The sequence below is a fragment of the Cannabis sativa genome, chromosome X (assembly GCF_029168945.1).
Source record: "Cannabis sativa cultivar Pink pepper isolate KNU-18-1 chromosome X, ASM2916894v1, whole genome shotgun sequence".
In the NCBI taxonomy this organism is placed as follows: domain Eukaryota; kingdom Viridiplantae; phylum Streptophyta; class Magnoliopsida; order Rosales; family Cannabaceae; genus Cannabis; species Cannabis sativa.
The window spans coordinates 14,296,743-14,315,692 of record NC_083610.1 but is presented as its reverse complement, the minus strand read 5'-3'; the positions used below and the strand labels follow the sequence as shown (position 1 = coordinate 14,315,692).

At 35.4% G+C, this 18,950-nt stretch overlaps 2 protein-coding genes and 1 long non-coding RNA gene across 3 annotated transcripts; 2 read left to right on the top strand and 1 right to left on the bottom strand.

Annotated features, from left to right (window-relative positions):
- The first annotated feature begins 4,852 nt into the window (after window positions 1-4,852).
- Window positions 4,853-8,539, top strand: LOC133032430 (protein LONGIFOLIA 1-like). The gene is made up of 4 exons (XM_061106370.1): window positions 4,853-5,324; window positions 5,443-6,891; window positions 6,984-7,176; window positions 7,697-8,539. Exons 1-4 carry the CDS (start codon window positions 5,175-5,177, stop codon window positions 8,272-8,274), a joined length of 2,370 nt encoding a protein of 789 aa, XP_060962353.1. The 5' UTR covers window positions 4,853-5,174; the 3' UTR covers window positions 8,275-8,539.
- Window positions 8,540-10,841: 2,302 nt separating this feature from the next.
- LOC115715913 (uncharacterized) lies at window positions 10,842-12,623 on the top strand. Its single transcript, XR_004011480.2, has 3 exons — window positions 10,842-11,056; window positions 11,177-11,243; window positions 12,561-12,623. It is a non-coding gene; the product is annotated as an uncharacterized LOC115715913 (long non-coding RNA).
- A 2,853-nt stretch (window positions 12,624-15,476) lies between these two features.
- LOC115717466 (uncharacterized) lies at window positions 15,477-17,289 on the bottom strand. Its single transcript, XM_030646451.2, has 2 exons — window positions 16,987-17,289; window positions 15,477-16,378 (listed from the first exon to the last, which is right to left on the bottom strand). The coding sequence occupies exon 2, from the start codon at window positions 16,374-16,376 to the stop codon at window positions 15,477-15,479; it is 900 nt and encodes a 299-aa protein (XP_030502311.2). The 5' UTR covers window positions 16,377-16,378; window positions 16,987-17,289.
- Window positions 17,290-18,950: the final 1,661 nt, after the last annotated feature.

Genomic DNA, 18,950 nt, shown 5'->3' with positions numbered 1-18,950 from the left:
AGATAACAATGTCTTTTTTGAGTTTCACCCCTCCCATTGTTTGGTTAAGGAACAGGGTACCAAGAAGATATTATTGGCTGGGAAGCTTGACAATGGGCTTTACAAGTTCACTCCCACAACCCTCAATCAACTTCCACCTCATGTCTCCCCTCAGCCGCATATGTCATCTGCATCTCACTGTCTTAGTCATCAAGTGCATTCATCTACTTCCAATTTTTCTTTATGGCATAGTAGGCTTGGCCACCCTACTGCCAAAGTTGTAAAAATGGCTCTTAATTCTTGTAATATACCTTTTTCAAATAAAAATGATGCAGATTTCTGTTCAGCTTGTTGTCTTGGCAAACATCACAAATTACCTTTTCTCTTTTCTACTACCACATATCATGAGCCACTCCAACTTATTCACTCTGATCTTTGGGGCCCAGCTCCAATAAACTCCACCAATGGCTATCGATATTATATCAGTTTTGTGGATGCTTATTCTAGGTATACATGGATATATATGCTAAGGACTAGAGATGAGGCCTTACCAACTTTCACCAAATTTAAAACCCAAATTGAACTCCAACTAGGCTTTAAAATCAAAACATTACAATCTGATTGGGGTGGGGAATTTCGAGCCTTTACCAACCTTCTCGAACAATGTGGAATTGTTCATAGACTAGCTTGTCCTCATACACATGAACAGAATGGGGTAGTAGAGAGAAAACATAGACATATAGTTGAAACTGGACTTACCTTACTTGCTCAAGCTTCACTTCCCCTATCCTATTGGGATGAAGCTTTTAGAACTAGTGTCTATCTCATCAATAGAATGCCCACTGCTACAATTCAGCATTTATCTCCCTTAGAAAAGCTCTTTCATACTCAACCCGATTACAACACCCTCAAAGTATTTGGTTGTCTATGCTATCCTAATCTAAGACCTTACAACAAAAACAAGCTTCAATATAGGTCTACACCATGTGTCTTTTTAGGCTACAGTATGTCTCATAAGGGTTTTAAATGCATGTCAAAAGATAAAAGGCTCTATATATCTAGAGATGTAGTGTTTCATGAGTCATGTTTTCCATATGCTGAAACATTGCATCATAAAAACCTCACTCATTTTCCTACATCTACTCTCAATACACCACCTCTGTCATCTCTTCTCAATGTCCTTCAACATCACCCCATTCCCCCTCCCAACAACTTCCCAACCACTCCCACTGTCACTACAGTACCCGAGTCTCCAACCTTATCCACCAACTCCTCCAACTCCCCTACCAACCCTCCCACCAATGATGTCATGCTTGATGTCCCAATTCAAACTACACCTGATATGCCTAGACTCACCACCACCGAACCTATACCTGTCACTGTTGCATCTCATGCCCCCACTGTTGCTGGTGTTGACACCACTGTTTCCCCAAATGTCACCTCGGCTCCAGCTCAATCTGCACCCACTAATAATAATAATACTACTATAGCTTCTCACCCCATGATCACTAGACTTAAAGCAGGTATCAGGAAGCCAAAAGCTCTCCTAGCATCGACTACACCAAGAACTGTGCAAGCAGCTCTTAAAATTCCAAAATGGAATAATGCTATCAATACTGAATATCAAGCACTCAAGAAGAACAATACCTGGCTATTGGTTAGACTTCCACCAAACAGACAACCAATTGGGTGTAAGTGGGTTCTCCGGGTCAAACACAACAAGGATGGCTCAGTCGAGAGGTTTAAAGCCAGACTAGTTGCTAAGGGGTTTCATCAGCAAAGTGGTTTCGATTACTCTGAAACTTTCAGTCCTGTGGTTAAGCCAATAACCATCAGAGTAGTCCTTACCATTGCTTTAACAAAAGGGTGGAAAATTCGACAATTGGATGTCAATAATGCATTTTTAAATGGTGATCTTAAAGAAGATATATACATGCAGCAACCCCCAGGCTTTGTTAGTTCTACTCATCCTGATTATGTGTGTAAACTTAACAAAGCTATCTATGGTCTCAAACAAGCCCCTAGAGCTTGGTTTGACAAGTTATCCACTGTATTAATTCATCTCGGGTTTCATTCCTCTCCAGCAGACACCTCACTTTTTATCAAGATCACCTCAACAACCTGTATCTACATCCTAGTTTATGTAGATGACATCTTGGTCATGGGCAACAATGATCACACAGTACACTTACTCATCCAAGAACTCAGCAACACTTTTGCACTTAAAGATCTTGGTGAACTTGATTACTTTCTTGGCATCCAGACTCTCCACACAGATAATGGTCTCTTACTTACTCAAACCAAGTATCTCCAAGATTTATTATGCAAAGCTGAAATGCAGAATGTAAACACTCAAAGTACTCCCATGAACAGTGGTCTGAAACTCTCCAACTATGGAAGTGAGCCAATGGATGACCCCACTCTCTACAGGTCTATTGTAGGTGGTCTTCAATATGCCACCATCACTCGGCCTGAACTAGCCTACTGTGTGAATAAAGTATGCCAATACATGCACAAGCCACTGCTGCAACATTGGACAGCAGTAAAACGGATTCTTCGTTATATCGCTGGTACACTTGATCACGGTCTACTCCTCAAACCAGTTTCAGAGTTTTCCCTTGAAGCATTTTGTGATGCAGATTGGGCCTCTGATTTGGATGATCGACGATCAACAACTGGATATTGCATTTATCTTGGTGGAAATTTAGTAGCATGGAAGTCACAGAAGCAAGTTACTATCTCGAGATCTTCCACGGAAGCTGAATTCAGAAGCCTAGCCACCACTGTGTCTGAAGTGTCCTGGATTCAATCTCTTCTCAAAGAGTTACATATCTCCCAACCAAGAATCCCTACAATCTGGTGCGACAATCAAAGTACCGTTCTCCTTGCTGCCAATCCAGTTCTCCACGCCCGCACCAAGCATATAGAAATCGATCTCTATTTTGTGCGTGATAAAGTCCTTCAACAGCAAATCTGTGTCAATCATGTACCTGCAATAGACCAAATAGCTGACTGTCTCACTAAACCAATATCGAGCTCTAAATTTCCTCATCTCAGATCCAAACTCAATGTTGTTTCTCAAACCTCATTGAGTTTGAAGGGGGCTGTTAAGGGTGATACAACAGTAGGAAGTTAAGTTTTGGTTATGTGTCAACTGTCTGTAACTAACTCATCTTGAGTTGTTAGTTTTCTGTTATTGGTCTTGTACATTGTATATAAATACAGAGGTCCTCTGTTACATCAATACAAGATTTGCTTCTCTCTCTATCTCATTCTCTTTGTCTCTCTCTCTCTCAAACATAACAATTATAATAATAAAACTCATGAAACTTACAAAAATCGATCTGATACTAAAAAATTAGGACGGTATATCGGTCGGTTTGAGCAATTTATCCTATATATTTTCTAACCCAATCTAAAATTCAGGTTGCTAAAATTTAAGTGCAACCCGTCAAAATTAAAAAAAAATAAAAAAATCTGTAAACCGACCAACGGTTTGAGCGGGTTAACGTTTAGGCGGTATGATTGGGTTAATTCGCCTAAACCGGCCAAACTTTTTTTTAAGTTCAAAAGTCAAAGTCAATAAAAATTAAAAAAATAAATTAAAAATATTAGATTTAACCAAATCACAACGATATATATAACTTTGAAACTAACAATTAAGTATATAATTTATATTATTATATATTTAATTATTTATGTTATATATAATAAAAACTAAAAAGTAAAAAAAAAAAATTTAAAGTTGAATTGGTCGGGTTTCATTCAGTTTATTTGAGCGGGTTAGACTTATTTTCAACCCGTTCAATTAACAGATTGAGCAGTTTATAATTCTTTCGAGTTATTTCAATATGTAATTTTTATAAATTTTTTTAATTTAATTTGGACAGGTTACGAATTTTTTTTACACCCTACTAAAAATATTGAAATCCCATAATAAAAACGTTATTTGTTTGTACACATGCATATCTAGCTATCATAATACCGTAATATTCAAGCGGTTGACTAAACTTTTTGTAGCTTTTAACATTTCATAATCACAAAAATATATGGTGGGACACCATCTCCGGTATGATGTATAAATCCTCTTAAATTTATTTGTGGGCACCTTCCTAAAATATTATATACCATGATCTTCTCCATTTTTAATTGATACGAAAATTTAGTTACACACCCAACAAACACCAAGACAATCATATATCCTTACGTAATCAAGTTGCATATTTTATCACATTTGAATTAATTCGAATAATAACAGGAGTTAAATCCAACCATTTGAGTATATATCATCAGAACGAAAGAAACATTACACGTGGCAAAATCCCAAAACTCAATTTTATTTTCTCAATAAAACTAGAGTCGCCCTCCGGATTGCCACGTGGAAGAAACTCAGAATCACTACGTGCGTGGCAGCAGCTAAGGGTCCCACCCACTGAGTTTTTTTTCTGTAATAAACTAATAATTAAAACGAAAAATAATAAGAAAAGTTGTTTTATCAGGATATTGAGATTAAGAATTAAAACGTTATTCAATTTCAGAGCAAAAAAAAAAGAATAATAATAATTAAAACGTTAGGTTCTCACGTGTACACCTTACCTTACCACTTTTCCATTCTCTCTGTGTGTCCTCCTCCTCGTGATTACCGTTCATCTCTCCCGTTCAGATCTAACGATCCAGAACAGTAGTAAGTGGTGGGACGGGGTTTGGGGAGTAACAGGGTCAAAGCGTAGTCCTTGTTCAGCAGACCCCATGAGTTTGTATCACCCACGGAGGCTCACTTATGCGGGTCCTTCTTTCACTTTTTTATTAATCTAATTTTAATTAAAAAAATATATATTTTAATAAAAGGGTCTCCGATTTCAAAGCCCGCCATTACTTCGAGGACCCAAGTTTTTTGCCAAATTTTCAGTAAAACCGCCAAGTCGTTTGGAATAATAAGAAAAGCTTAAGGGTAAAAAGGTAATTCAATAAGACCATAGTCCGCCCACACTTTAAAAGACCAGAAAAACTGGAGACGCTGGAAAGTGGTAGTAACTAGTAAAGGTACGTTTTTTAGCGAGATGGGAGCGACTGTGGGCGACAGAGAGTGAGTAAAAAGGGTTGTTGTTTTGAGATGTGGTGAGACGGTGAGTGGTGGTAGAGGATTGTTTGGATACCGAGAAAGTTGAGTGAATTTGTTTTTGTTCTTGTTTAAGATGACGACGGGGATGGTTCGGGATCAGCAGCTAGAGAAACATATGGAGAAGCAGATGGGTTGCATGGCTGGGTTCCTTCAGATCTTCGACCGTAACCAGATTCTTGCTGGGAAAAGACTTTATTCCACCAAACGCCTCCCTTCTTCTGTGGTGAGTTTTATCTTTAATACTTTTGTTTTTCTGTTTGGCAACTTGGAAAATATTTGAAAATGATGTTGCTCATTCAGTTTTCTTTTTGTTCTTTTCTTTCTTTTTTTCGAAAATGCAGTCCGTGGATTCATCTCCGGAATCTGAGAAGACGATTCAATCCCCTGTGGTGCCTAGAGAATTGGAGAAACATAAGAACACCAGATCAACTCCATCGCCGGACCGGTCGAAGCCAGTTTCTGTGGCCACGGAGCTTCCCTTTCCGGTACCGGAGAACAGTCCGCCTAAAGAAACTCCACCTAAGTCTCCTCTTCCCCTTCCAGTATTCGAATTCAAGGAAGGCACTAGAACGGCATGGAAGTTCTCCAGAGAAGCTCCAAGGCTTTCTTTGGATAGCAGAGCTACGGTTGATGCGAAAGGAAGCCTCTACCCGAGGGAGATAAAAACTAATGCTTCGATTTTGAAGGCTAACCGAAACGAAAACCATAATCATGGAGAAGAAGACGATGATAAAAACCGCAGATCACCAAGCGTCATAGCTAGATTGATGGGACTCGAACCCTTGCAGCATTCAGTAGCTGAACCGGTCAAGAAAGCTGAACTTCGAAGATCTGCGTCGGAGTCTCGAGTGTCCAAAGATCTGTATCAGCATCGCTTTGTCGAGGGGAACGGTTGTCAGGGGAAGCAATGCCAACAAGCTCATTTCAACGTTTCTAGCAATGTAGTCAGAGATAATGGCGGAAACGAAGATCGAATTTTCAATGCTAGAGCAGGGGATCCAAAAACATTTGTGAAGTATAACGAAGCAACGAAAGGTCATCTTCAGCACAAAGGTATTGGACAGAGGAAAAGCTATTTCGACTCGGCAGATTTCTTCCCTGAGCCTAAGCAGACTGCGTCTCTGTATTATGGCGAGATCGAGAAAAGATTAAGAATGAGAGGAATCGATGAACCAGCTAAGGATTTGGAAACTCTGAAGCAAATCCTCGAAGCTCTGCAACTTAAAGGTCTTCTTCATCCCAAGAAGCCTTCGTACCATACCGACTACAGGAACTTTGTCTACGATCAGAGTTTCTCCAAGGAATCACCTATTGTCGTTATGAAGCCAACGAGATCACAATCTCCGACGGGTCGCTCTTCAAGGTTCGTTGGAAGCGAATCGCCGCCGCCGGTGAGTTTTCGTTCAAGAACCAGTATTCGCCGGAATATCAATTACACCGGCGAGTTTTTGTCAAGTCCGAGACGCGAGCAGCGAGGAGAGATGGAGCAGAGCAACCGGAATCGCAGCCCAAGTAGAAGCCAAGCCCCAACTTCTCGGAATGAGAAGAGTCCAAGTAGAAGAAGACCGTTGAGCATTGAAACGCAAAGGAAAGGAAACGATATTACCGAGCAAAGAAGAGTATCTCCTATTCAATCTCCAAAACTTAATTCGAGGAGAATGGGGACGGATCAACAGACCCTGAATCGGTCACCAAGGAGTCGTAAACCAACGATGGAGATCCATCGAAAAGAGGATGAATCGTCCACCACCGTGTCAGAAAGTAGCATTAACACTTCAACCGATACAGAGGTTAGCATTAACTACCAAGTTAAAAATGCCTTTAATCATTGAATTTAATCCTTAATTGCAGTACATTTATTTATTACTTTCCAAATGTTCAGAGAGCAAAAATGGAGGAATACAAAGAAGGGAGGAGTTTATTGGAGAGGTGTGATAAGTTGCTTAACAGCATAGCTGAAATAACAACACCCACAGCCGAGTTACAACCGAGTCCGGTGTCGGTTCTTGACTCGTCGTTTTACAAGGACGAATCGTCCACTTCCCCTATCATGAAACGAAGCATTGATTTCAAAGGTAATTTTTTTTTATTTATTTATTTACATAATTTTTAAAATACAATAAAATAAATTTGTCTTTTTCGGCCAAGTTTTGATGGGCTAGATTTTGTAATTGACAATGGTGACGTATGTTACCAACTTAAGCTCCTGCATTTTAGCCTCTCTAGGTTTTAGTTTTACCAGTAGATAAGTACTGGCTACCACTGCTGTGGTACTGAATATAGTAGGCATTAGTAGGCCTCTCTGTGAATGAATGATGTCTAGTACGATCTCTTACACCACCAATAAATGCATGCCACATCGTTACCATCACACAAAATAGATCCAAAAACTCACTCCAAAACCTCACCAGCTCAGCATTAAATTTATAACTATTCTTTTGACAACGACTTCATATTACATATGGTAAAGTCGAATTTACAAATTCTTAACTCTAGTAGATCACCCACTTGGTTGGTTCGTTAAAAACTGTCCCACTTAACCCTCCCTTTTATAGTATTTAATGTGCTCATAAATTTTGTTTACTAAATTTACAGATCAACCCTTAGAGCTAGCAGACGATATTTGGGGATCGGCTATCTCATCGCCGTTCGATGATGATGAAGCCGAGGACTGTGATCTGGTCTACATTTCAGAGGTTTTACGAGTTTCGAACTACATACAGGAAGACTCAGATATTTTCCTATTGGTGGAGAAGAATCTGTATCCGAACACCTCTAAAATCTCAAGACTCCAACGACGACTTATCTTCGATACCATAAGTGAGATTCTGAACCGAAATCGGCAGTTGCCTCCGTGGAAGATCGTAACTCCTGTAAATTCTCAGTCGGATCAAGTGTCACTGAGGGACATTTGGTCTGAATTTAGGAAAATTCGAGAGAGAGAGGAGTCGGAGGATTTGTTCGAGGTGATCTGTAGAGTTATGAAGAAGGATTTGGCGGGTGACACCGTTCATGGGTGGGGTGATTCCCCTATTGAAGTCTCGGAAGCTGTTTTGGACATTGAAAGACTGATATTCAAGGATCTAATCGGTGAAACCATCAGAGATCTAGCTTCATTTTCTGCCATGAGCTATTATCAATCTTCACCCTCGTGTAGGAAATTGGTATTTTGAAAATAGGGTCAGAATTTAAGAAAAAAAAATGAAGAGAGTAATTTTGGAGCGTTTTTTTACTTCACTTCTTTTCTACTTTGTTAGATTAGATAATTGCAAATCGCGTACGCTTGTGAAATTAGTCCAATTTTAGCTATGACATTTGAAATTTGTAAAAAGAGAACAAAAAAAAATAATTTAGTGTTTAATTATATGTTTGGTGATGGTCCACACCGTTACAACGAATGGAAGAAGTAAAAGGTCCACGTGTTCGTTTGTGGTTTCAGCTTTGGAGTCCCTAATTAGTTTGAAGAGAAACCCAAAAGTTTTTGGGTATTTGCTTGTTAGAGTAAACAACAAATTAGGAAAGAATTTTTTTTTTAGAAGAAATTAGGAAAGAAGTGGCCTGAAAAGAAAGACACTATTTTGATACTAACCACTAAATTGTAAATAGTTTTAGAGTTTGAAAAATGAGCACAATGTTACACATGGTGGAAAATGTGAACAAAGTGGCTAATAACTTGAATGCTTTCACCGTAAATAATAATATCCTTAATTTTAAAGTGGTTAGTTGTAACAATGAGTTTCGAAAAGATGGTATAGAAATCACCTATATATTGTCACTTTCGTTTCTTTTTTCACTTTATTCTCAGTTATAATGAATTGTACCCTCAGTGGGCTCATATGTTCACTGCATGCTTTGTATTTATAAGACAATTTTTCAATAATGCTATGGTGAACTTTCACCCATGTGTGTCTGAAGGGTTCAAACTATGGTTGGTGATAAGAGAACTTCTACACCATAAAAGAAAATACGGGCTGTGCAGTATGCAATTATATGTGAGCCTGAGGAGTGCCTTTTGGTTGTAGCTTTCTGGGCCTACAGGTCCATTCTGATCTTCACTTTTCCAATGTAAGACAGTGTGGACTTTTAACCCGGTAGAGTGGCCATTTTTTTTTAGTTTATGAGCCCATCTACCTCTCTAAACACAGCTACCAATGTAGGTTTTGCCTGTTTTACTAGCAAAGATTTATGCTGCCAACGATGCATCGTAAGTAATTGAAAATATGAAAAATGAGTCTACACCCACGAACTTGTCATTAGAGTTAAAAAAAATTGAGGTCTCTCATATTGTCCCCTCTTAAGGACACAAGCTTTTTTATTTAGTGTTTGAGATGTAGATTGATGATGCTCTGGCTAGGGCACATGCCAATTTCCTTTCTTTTTCAATTCAATGGTGGGGGCATTGTTTAATGAGGGCTAGTAACTTGTTTCTTACCTGCTCAAGTGAACAAAAAGATACAAATAAAAAACCAAAAAAAAAAACACAAAACAAATGAAAGAAAATGTAGTTCATAAATTTTGTCCAATGGTTTGGTTGTGTCATGATCAGTACTGATGAGTCTTTGTCTCCTTCATTGGGGTCCCCTTAGTCAGATGTAAATTTTGACTAGGCAATGGGAGTTCATTATTGGGTGAGTATTAGTAGTGGGTGTACTACCCCAATCAAAGTAAAGTAACCCAGGAAAATGTCATATTATGGTCCCTAGGCCAATTGCATTCATACCATGTGAACTGGCTCTCCTGCTTCTTTATTTCATTACCCTTTTCCTTCATTTTCAATAGTGATTTAGTAATGTTTAATTTTCTTTAGCTACAAACTCAGTAATTTTTCTGTTTATTAATTATGAATATTTATATAATAATAATAATATAGTGAAAAGAATTTTTTCTATTATTTTTATTTTTAAGAGTTTCACGGCAACTAAAACATCACACGTACGGCTAGATAACAGTCCTAAAGCAAATTTAATTTAATTAGTTTTTTTAAAAAAAAATTTAAAAAATTGATCCCTAACTTCAATAAATAATAATAAGTTTGGTTACAAGATCAGAAGATACAAATTTAAATTAAAACCATTCCAAACATTCTCTTTATCCGCTCCTAATGCTTTTTTTCAAGACTATGAGCGAAAGTATTGTTTCCCTTGAGAAGATAACAAGCTTTACATTAGAAAAAGATGATAAATAGGATACAACATATTGAATTAAGTTAGAAAGAGAAGATCTATCTCTCCACTTATGCTTGATTTTAATAACAAGAACTTCACAACCTGATCAAATTGAAGTTAGAGATAACTTAACTGCAACACACCATTAAAGAGTCCTGAGAAGTGCATGAGATTCAGCATGAATGAGAGATAGAGCATTGTGCATAGATGAGTAACAACCAGCAACAACATCACCCCTGCCATTTTGAATGATTGCACCAAAACCAAGCTTCATTGAATCCTTGTTGACACATGCATCAATACTTAGAGCATATTTTCCAGGTGGAGGCAAAGGAGACAACTCTAAAGCTGAAGCAGAGATGTTCTGAGTATCAATATTAGAGCTTCTTTGAGCATTTAAATAAGAAAAATTTGTCAAAATGGACTTTTGACAAATTGAAATTAGCAAAATAGACTTTTCTATTTTCTTTTTTTTTTAATTACTTTTATTTTACACTTAACATTTAAAAAATTAATTTAATATTAAACAAAATTAATTAAAACCTCGTAAAACAAAATACTAACCCTAATTTTTTTTTTTACAGCCTCTCTTTCTTTTTGTTCTTCTTCTCCTCTTCTCCTCACCCAAGTCACTCATTCTTCTTCCTAATAAGACTAAAAAGACCATGAATACTCACAAGTGAACCATTCTTCTTCTTCTTCTTCTCTTCCTCTTCTCATCCTTTTTCTTCTTCTTGTGGCAAGTGGTGGCAGCCATAGACAAAAGAATTTAAAATTCATTCTAACAAAGGTAAACCCTAATAATTTTCTTGTCTCTTCTCATTTTGTTTCTTTTCTTTATTTTTTTTTTAGTTGTAGCTATTAATATTTTTCTTCTCTCAATCTCTTATTGCAATAACTAATCATTTAGAATTATAATGGAATCAACAAGTGATGCATCAACCACAATACCCACACCACCCAATGAACATGAACAGGTAACATATATATTTTATTACAGTCTTTTGAGTTATAATTTTAATTTTTGTAATTTATGGATAAAAGACCTTGAATCTGCTCTGAATAACCATAAACGACCTTAAATTTACACTATGCGACCATCATGGTCTTTTATGTTCTTTAACTAACTTTAAAGAACTTGAATTTTCTCTGAACGACCATAAACGACCTTAAATTTACATTATGCGACCATCATGGTCTTTTTCAAAGAACTTGAATTTGCATGGAACGATCATAAACAACCTTGAACTTACATTATGCGACCATCATGGTCTTTTATGGTCTTCAACCAATTTTAAAGAACTTAAATTTAATCTAAACGACCTTGAGTTTGGTCTTTTATGTTCTTTAACTAACCTTAGAGAACTTGAATTTTCTCTGAACGACCATAAACGACCTTAAATTTACATTATGCGACCATCATGGTCTTTTTTGTTTTTCAACCATTTAAAGAACTTGAATTTGCATGGAACGATCATAAACGACCTTGAACTTACATTATGCGACTATCATGGTCTTTTATGGTCTTCAACCAATTTTAAAGAACTTAAATTTAATCTAAACGACCATAAACGACCTTGAATTTACATTAAGCGACTATCATGGTCTTTTATGTTCTTTAACTAACTTTAGAGAACTTGAATTTTCTCTGAACGACCATAAACGACCTTAAATTTACATTATGCGACCATCATGGTCTTTTTTGTTTTTCAACCAAAAGAACTTGAATTTGCAAAGAACGACCATAAAGACCTTGAACTTACATTATGCGACCATCATGGTCTTTTATGGTCTTCAACCAATTTTAAAGAACTTAAATTTAATCTGAATGACCATAAACGACCTTGAATTTACATTAAGCGACCATCATGGTCTTTTATGGTCTTCAACCAATTTTAAAGAACTTGAATTTGATATGAACGACCATAAACGACCTTGAATTTACACTATGCGACCATAATAGTCTTTTATGTCCTTCAACTAATTTTAAAAAACTTGAATTTGCTCTGAACGACCATAAACGACCTTCAATTTATATTATGCGACCATCATGGTCTTTTATGGTCTTTAACCAATTTTAAAGAACTTGAATTTAATCTAAACGACCATAAACGACCACTAAGGTCGCACACGGTCGCACAGGTTGCATAGGGTCGCACATGGTCGCACTATCTATTTTCATACCACACGTGACCTTATTTATTTAGTTAAATTTGTAATTCTTTTTATACTTTTTATATTTATGTTCTTATCGTTTATGTATTTTTTATTCATTTCACTCATTATTATTGTAGATGCCCAAAACTATATTAACAACAGAGCTTCCATGTATACCTCGTGCCATTACTACTAATACAAACAAAATCTAAAGTTACCATCAAATCCCCGCTAAGTGTAATAGGCCAAATAAAGAATTGGCTCACAAAGTCTGACCAGGATGTTTTTAAACATTACTCCCAATTGGGTCGTCTCTTGGACCTCGATACTAAAGGACTTTTTCCTGGCACCTTAGTAAACCAGATAGTTTTGAGGAGGGTAGATTGCCAAAAGAGGCATGAGTTATGGTTTTTGATTAATGGAAAACCTGTGAGATTTTCTCTCCAAGAGTTTGCAATTGTATCTGGATTGTACACTGATGGTGGCCCGACACCTGAAGAAATGGAGCTTGTTTCTTCTAAGAACAAGTTAAAAGAAAAGTACTTCAAGAACATGATGTCTATTAAAGTAACAGATGTTGCCAATGCTCTAGATAGCATATCTAGAGAATCAAAGACTAGAGACAGAGTGAAGTTATGCTTTATCTATTTGCTCAGTGCATTTCTAATAATGCCAAGTGAGAAGAATAATCTACCAATATTTGACAATTATTGTTGGGGAAAGCTGGCATATGAGAAAATAATTGAGCAAATTACAAAAAAAGATATGAAGAATAATCCAAGTGAGAAGGATATTAAGTGGAACCTCTTTAGTTGTGCTTGGATATTTCTGGTAAGAAATATGATTATGATTATAATTTAGTTTATTTATTTTTAGATATTTTTTATTGTATTTTGAGATATAATTTTGATATGAATTTTTCTTTGATAGATATGGATTTGCGAAGCAATGCCAAAGTTGGGTGAAATGGTAGGACAAAGAGTCCCGGGAAATCATATTCCCCGATGGCTTGGTTGGAAAATCAATGATAAACATAAAAATTAGAGGAAGAATTTGGTCAGATGTCAATTACTTCTATGTGCCTTGGCATGATGGTAAACACTGGATGTTAGTGGTAGTTGACAGACATAGTTGGACAATATTGATTTATGACTCGATTCCAGATCACTGGATCTCCATAGAGGCAATGAAAAAATCTGTGGAGCCACTTGCAGCATATTTTCCTTTTTTACTTAAAAACAGTTGCCATATTGGGAGCCTCCATCATCAGTGTAGTGATCTCATGAGTATAAAAGTAGCTCCTGCAAATACTGTTCCTCTGAACAAGAGAACATAAGTTTTATTTAATATATCTGCCTTTAAATCCAAGTTGTTAATATTAATGCTAACGTAGTTAAATTTGTCTTTATAGCGGAGATTGTGGTGTATTCATGCTTAAGACAATGGAAATGCACATTGCTGGTAAGTGCAACGAGTCAGCTACAATGTTGCTCAACGACGACAACATAGATACATACAGGAAGGCATATGCAGTTCAATTATATGTGGGTAGTGCAGATCCTTAATTAACCATGTCCTTGTTCGTAATTCTGAATTTTGTAATTTTGTGGATAAACTTGAATTTACTCTGAACGACCGCAAACGACCTTGAATTTATACTATGCGACCATCATGGTCTTTTATGTTCTTCAACAAACTTTAAAGAACTAAATTTGCTCTGAACGACCATAAACGACCTTGAATTTATACTATGCGACCATCATGGTCTTTTATGTTCTTCAACAAACTTTAAAGAACTTGAATTTACTCTGAACGACCATAAACGACCTTGAATTTATACTATGCGACCATCATGGTCTTTTATGTTCTTCAACAAACTTTAAAGAACTAAATTTGCTCTAAACGACCATAAACGACCTTGAATTTACACTATGCGACCATCATGGTCTTTTATGTTCTTCGATAAAAACTTGTATATTGTGTACTCTAATTCTTTAAATAGTTAAAAATTAACTTATACCATGTAATTCAATGATTGAGTTATTTAAAATATGTAACTATATAGTCACCAAGACTTATACAATGTACTTTAATGGTGAAATCCCTACACAATTATAAAATATACTTTAATTATAATCTATAGATTATACTTAAATGGTTATACATACATATTTTATAAAATAATTTATTTTATATATTGAATCTCATATATATATAATATAGTTAAATAATCACATACACTTATACAATTATATAATATACTTTAAATATAATTTATAAATTATACTAAATAATTATGCACATACATACTTAATGAAATAACTTAGAAAATATAGTTGAATAATTTATTGTCATATATAATGTATTAAATGATTATATTGAAATATACTATGGTCGCACACAGTCTCATAGACCAATATTATGATATATTTTGAAATATACTATGGTCGTACATAGTCGCACAAGGTCGCACAGGGTCGCATAGACCAATATTATGATATATTTTGAAATATACTATGGTCGCACATAGTCGCACATGGTCGCACAGGGTCGCATAGACCAATATTATGATATATTTTGAAATATACTATGGTCGCACATAGTCGCACATGGTCGCACAGGGTCGCATAGACCAATATTAGGATATATTTTGAAATATATTGTGTTCGCATATAGTCGCACATGGTCGCATAGACCAATATCAGAATAAAGTTTTAAATATACTATGGTCGCACATGGTCGCACAGGGTCGCACAAACCAATATTAGGATATACTTTGAAATATACTTGGTCGCACATGGTCGCACAGAGTTGGACAGAGTCGCACAAGATCCATAATAAGTACTTTAGTTAGCATAAATTTTACAAATAGATATAAATAAAAGTTTGCATATATCAAACACAAGAAACATTAAATATATAATTTAGAGAACTGAATAATAATAAATCACACATGAGTTGTGCTTCTACCATCTGATGGCACTTGTGGACATGTTTGCGAATTATGTCCTGACTGTCCACATGCTCCACAATTATATTGTTTCTTAAGAAATTCACCTTTGGAAGCTATGCGATTGGTTGTTCGATTTGGTTGATTTGGTTGTTCGCATTTCAAATCTCCCATTAATGGCAATGATGCTAAGATAATAACTCAATTCATCCTTACTCACAAAGTGTTGACCCACTTTCAAATTCGATCCATCATGTCTGCCACTATCCTGACTTGCTTCTCTATTACATTGTGCAACATTTCCCATAAACATATCATAATGTTGATAAGGGATAATTTGACCTCCTCCGACTACAATGTCATTCTCAATTACATCATTATTTTCTTCAACTACTTTATCACATTCCTGAAGTTCATTGTTACCGCTCTCATGTACAATATCATCTGGTGTGGGATTGGAACCAATGATGCCTTCACCACTCTGAAGTATATCTTCATTCGGGACATAACTTGGATCATTCGGAACTTGATCTATTATATGACACCCAAAATAATTATCGTAAAAGCTTCCATTATCAAAAACATCATCATCACAATCAAATTCAACATCATTACCAGTGAGTTCATTACCATCACTATCATCATCATTGACAAACTTTGTCTTTCCTTTATCATTATTCTTTTTTACGCACACATATAAAGGAATCACTTCTTTAACTTTGTACAACTCTTTAAATAGATCCTCCACATCAGAATCACCACAAATCTTACTTGGTGCCATCTTGTTGAATGTTTCACCTGCCACCTTATGAGTTATTTCAATTTCATACAAGTTTCGATCAACACCTATTTTTTCATAGACTTTATTCACTAGTTGATGAAACTTGATACTACGATCAACCACAAATCCCTTGTTGCAACCAGTACCAAACCATTCCCAAATACGATTATCGGTAATCTTCCACTCACCATTATAGTCCATGCATATAAAGATATGATCCATACCTGTCATAAAGTTAAAGTTTCAAATTAACAAGTGTAAAGTAAGAATATCAAATCACTTAGCTTATAGTTATTTTGAAGCCATTTAGATGCATTTAGAAATACATGTCGGAATCCAAAAATTAGTAGAAAGCAACCATGTTAGACCATGTGCGACCATGTACGACCATGTACGACCTACATGGTCGCATAATATAATTTTCTAATTACATTGAGCGACCATGTGCGACCACGTACGACCTACATGGTCGCATAGTGTAGTTTTCTAGTTACACTGAGCGACCATGTGCGACCACGTACGACCTACATGGTCGCATAGTGTAGTTTTCTAGTTACACTGAGCGACCATGTGCGACCTACATGGTCGCGCATGGTCGCATAGTATTTTTTTTGTTTTCACTAAACGACCATATGCGACCAAAGGCGACCAAAATTGGTCGCACATGGTCGCATATCACAGGTCATCTTCAACCTCGAACTGGAGTTGTTTTCACACCAGTTTTTTTTTTTTAAAAAAAAAGAATAACCTAAATTTGTGCTTTATATTGCTATATAAATGTAAAATAACAAATACCCAATCATTAAACTTGAGAGTAAAGTTAGTTACTAACCTTTACAATTGTTGGATGGAATTTTCACTTCTTCTTTAAGGGTTTCTTGAATTTTTTAGGTCAAATGTGCATGAATACCATTGAAGAAGAAATTCTTGAGTAGTGCTATGAAAATGAAGATAAAAACTCATATAGTAATGAAGAACTCAATTGAAGATGAAGATGAAAATGAAAAGAGGTGATGGGAGTCCAACCAAATCTATTTTTTTTAATTATAAAGAAAAATTAATATTAATTGTATTTATTATATCAATTAAAAAAAAGACTATTTTGCTAATTAAAATATTTGAAAAGCCATTTTCCTAATAAAAGTTTTCATAAAGGCTATTTTGCCAACTCACTCTTTAAATAATCATGCAGTAAAGAGACTTCTTTACTTAAACTGTCAAAACCTGCTAAAAGGAAGTCTTTAATATCACAATGTATATTATTATTGTAAAAATGAGAGAATCTGGCGTGATTCCAAATATTAATCACTCTAGAACACTCTAGCAGTGCATGAGTGACGATATCAATGTGATTTGAGCAAAGAGAGCAGTACGGGTTGTCAAGAGCATTTCTTTTGGAAAGATTAGACGAGGTTGGAAGAATATGCTTGAAAGCCTTCCAAATAAAGTGCTTGATCTTAGGGGATGTTAATATTGGATTTTCTGTCCCAAATAAAACTCATTTCAATATAATCAGATTTACTAATTGATAAAAGATCAGAAATCTTTTTATGTTGCATGGTTCATACATGATTTATTTCATGATTATGTTTAATGTATAAATTCTATTAAGTCCAGAACATATATATATTTATTCATGATTATAGTGTCGTCAGCACAGTGAAATATAATCATAATTATATGTTCAAAAGTTGAAGTCCCATGATTTTTCAGTACACTGGATTTAGACTGACATGATAATCGGTGATAAGGTATACTTACACCTTGGATAAGTGTTATGTCCTTTCCAAGGTATTGACAAAGTTTACCAGTATCGGATGTATGAAGTATACATTGGATGGGACCGATATTGAACTTGGATAAGATATCTTAAACTTATTGTTATATCTTTCTAAGTCAATATCACTGGTTGAGCTTAGGTCTATAGATCTTAATCTTGATATGATTAGGTTCAACTTAGTTGTATTATTTATGTTCTTCAAGTTGCTCATGGAAGCTAACTAATGATTTTGGCAAATATTTACATCTTGGGAACATGGTAGTTTAATTGAGTGGGAGCGTTGATCATAGATATGAAACCTATAACTTCTATAAGTATTTAGAAGTGAAACGATAATTTCCTTCGAGCTTGGCTTGATAGAGATAAATGATTGAGGCTTCATTTCAGTAATATCAGTTTACTGAAATATTATTTATAAGTAACTAAGTGTTTTAAGGATAAAATAGATTAAATGGTAGAACGGTAAATTTGTCCCTATTCAGTGTAGATCATTTATAGAGGATCTTTGACTATTAGAATTGTAACAAAGGATAATCAAAACATGTCTATATCTTAGTACATATAGAGCGTTCTATATAATTGAGAGTGTAATTCAATTCTGAATCTATAGTGGCACAAGGATAAATTAATAAGTTAGAGAATTTACTTGGTAAAGTCTAGCTCTACTTATTGGAGGCTCGGTTATATAGGCCCATGGTCCTCTCACTAGTTGAGATAATACTGCTTGCAGACTCATTCAGTTGATTTAGTGAAAATTACATGAAATATGGGATTTGATACTAAAGTTACAAAAATATGGCATTTATATAAATTTTCTACTCTCCTATGACATTTTTTCATATTTAAAATTTTTTATGGTATTTGATATGCCACATTTTTGTAAATCTAATATCCAAACTCAAATTTTATTGTTTTTGTTTCTAGCCCAATTGGTTTTATCTTTTTTTTTTTTTATTTTACATTTGCATTTTAGGATTTTTATTTCTCTATCTTTTCTTTTTACTCTAATATTTTTA

Excerpts from the sequence above, each read along its gene's own strand:
- LOC133032430 (XM_061106370.1), top strand. The coding sequence starts at position 5,175 with ATGACGACGGGGATGGTTCGGGATCAGCAGCTAGAGAAACATATGGAG. Across the intron at positions 5,325-5,442 it reads AACGCCTCCCTTCTTCTGTG|TCCGTGGATTCATCTCCGGA; the intron begins GTGAGTTTTATC and ends TCGAAAATGCAG. Across the intron at positions 7,177-7,696 it reads ACGAAGCATTGATTTCAAAG|ATCAACCCTTAGAGCTAGCA; the intron begins GTAATTTTTTTT and ends CTAAATTTACAG.
- LOC115717466 (XM_030646451.2), bottom strand. The coding sequence starts at position 16,376 with ATGGATCATATCTTTATATGCATGGACTATAATGGTGAGTGGAAGATT.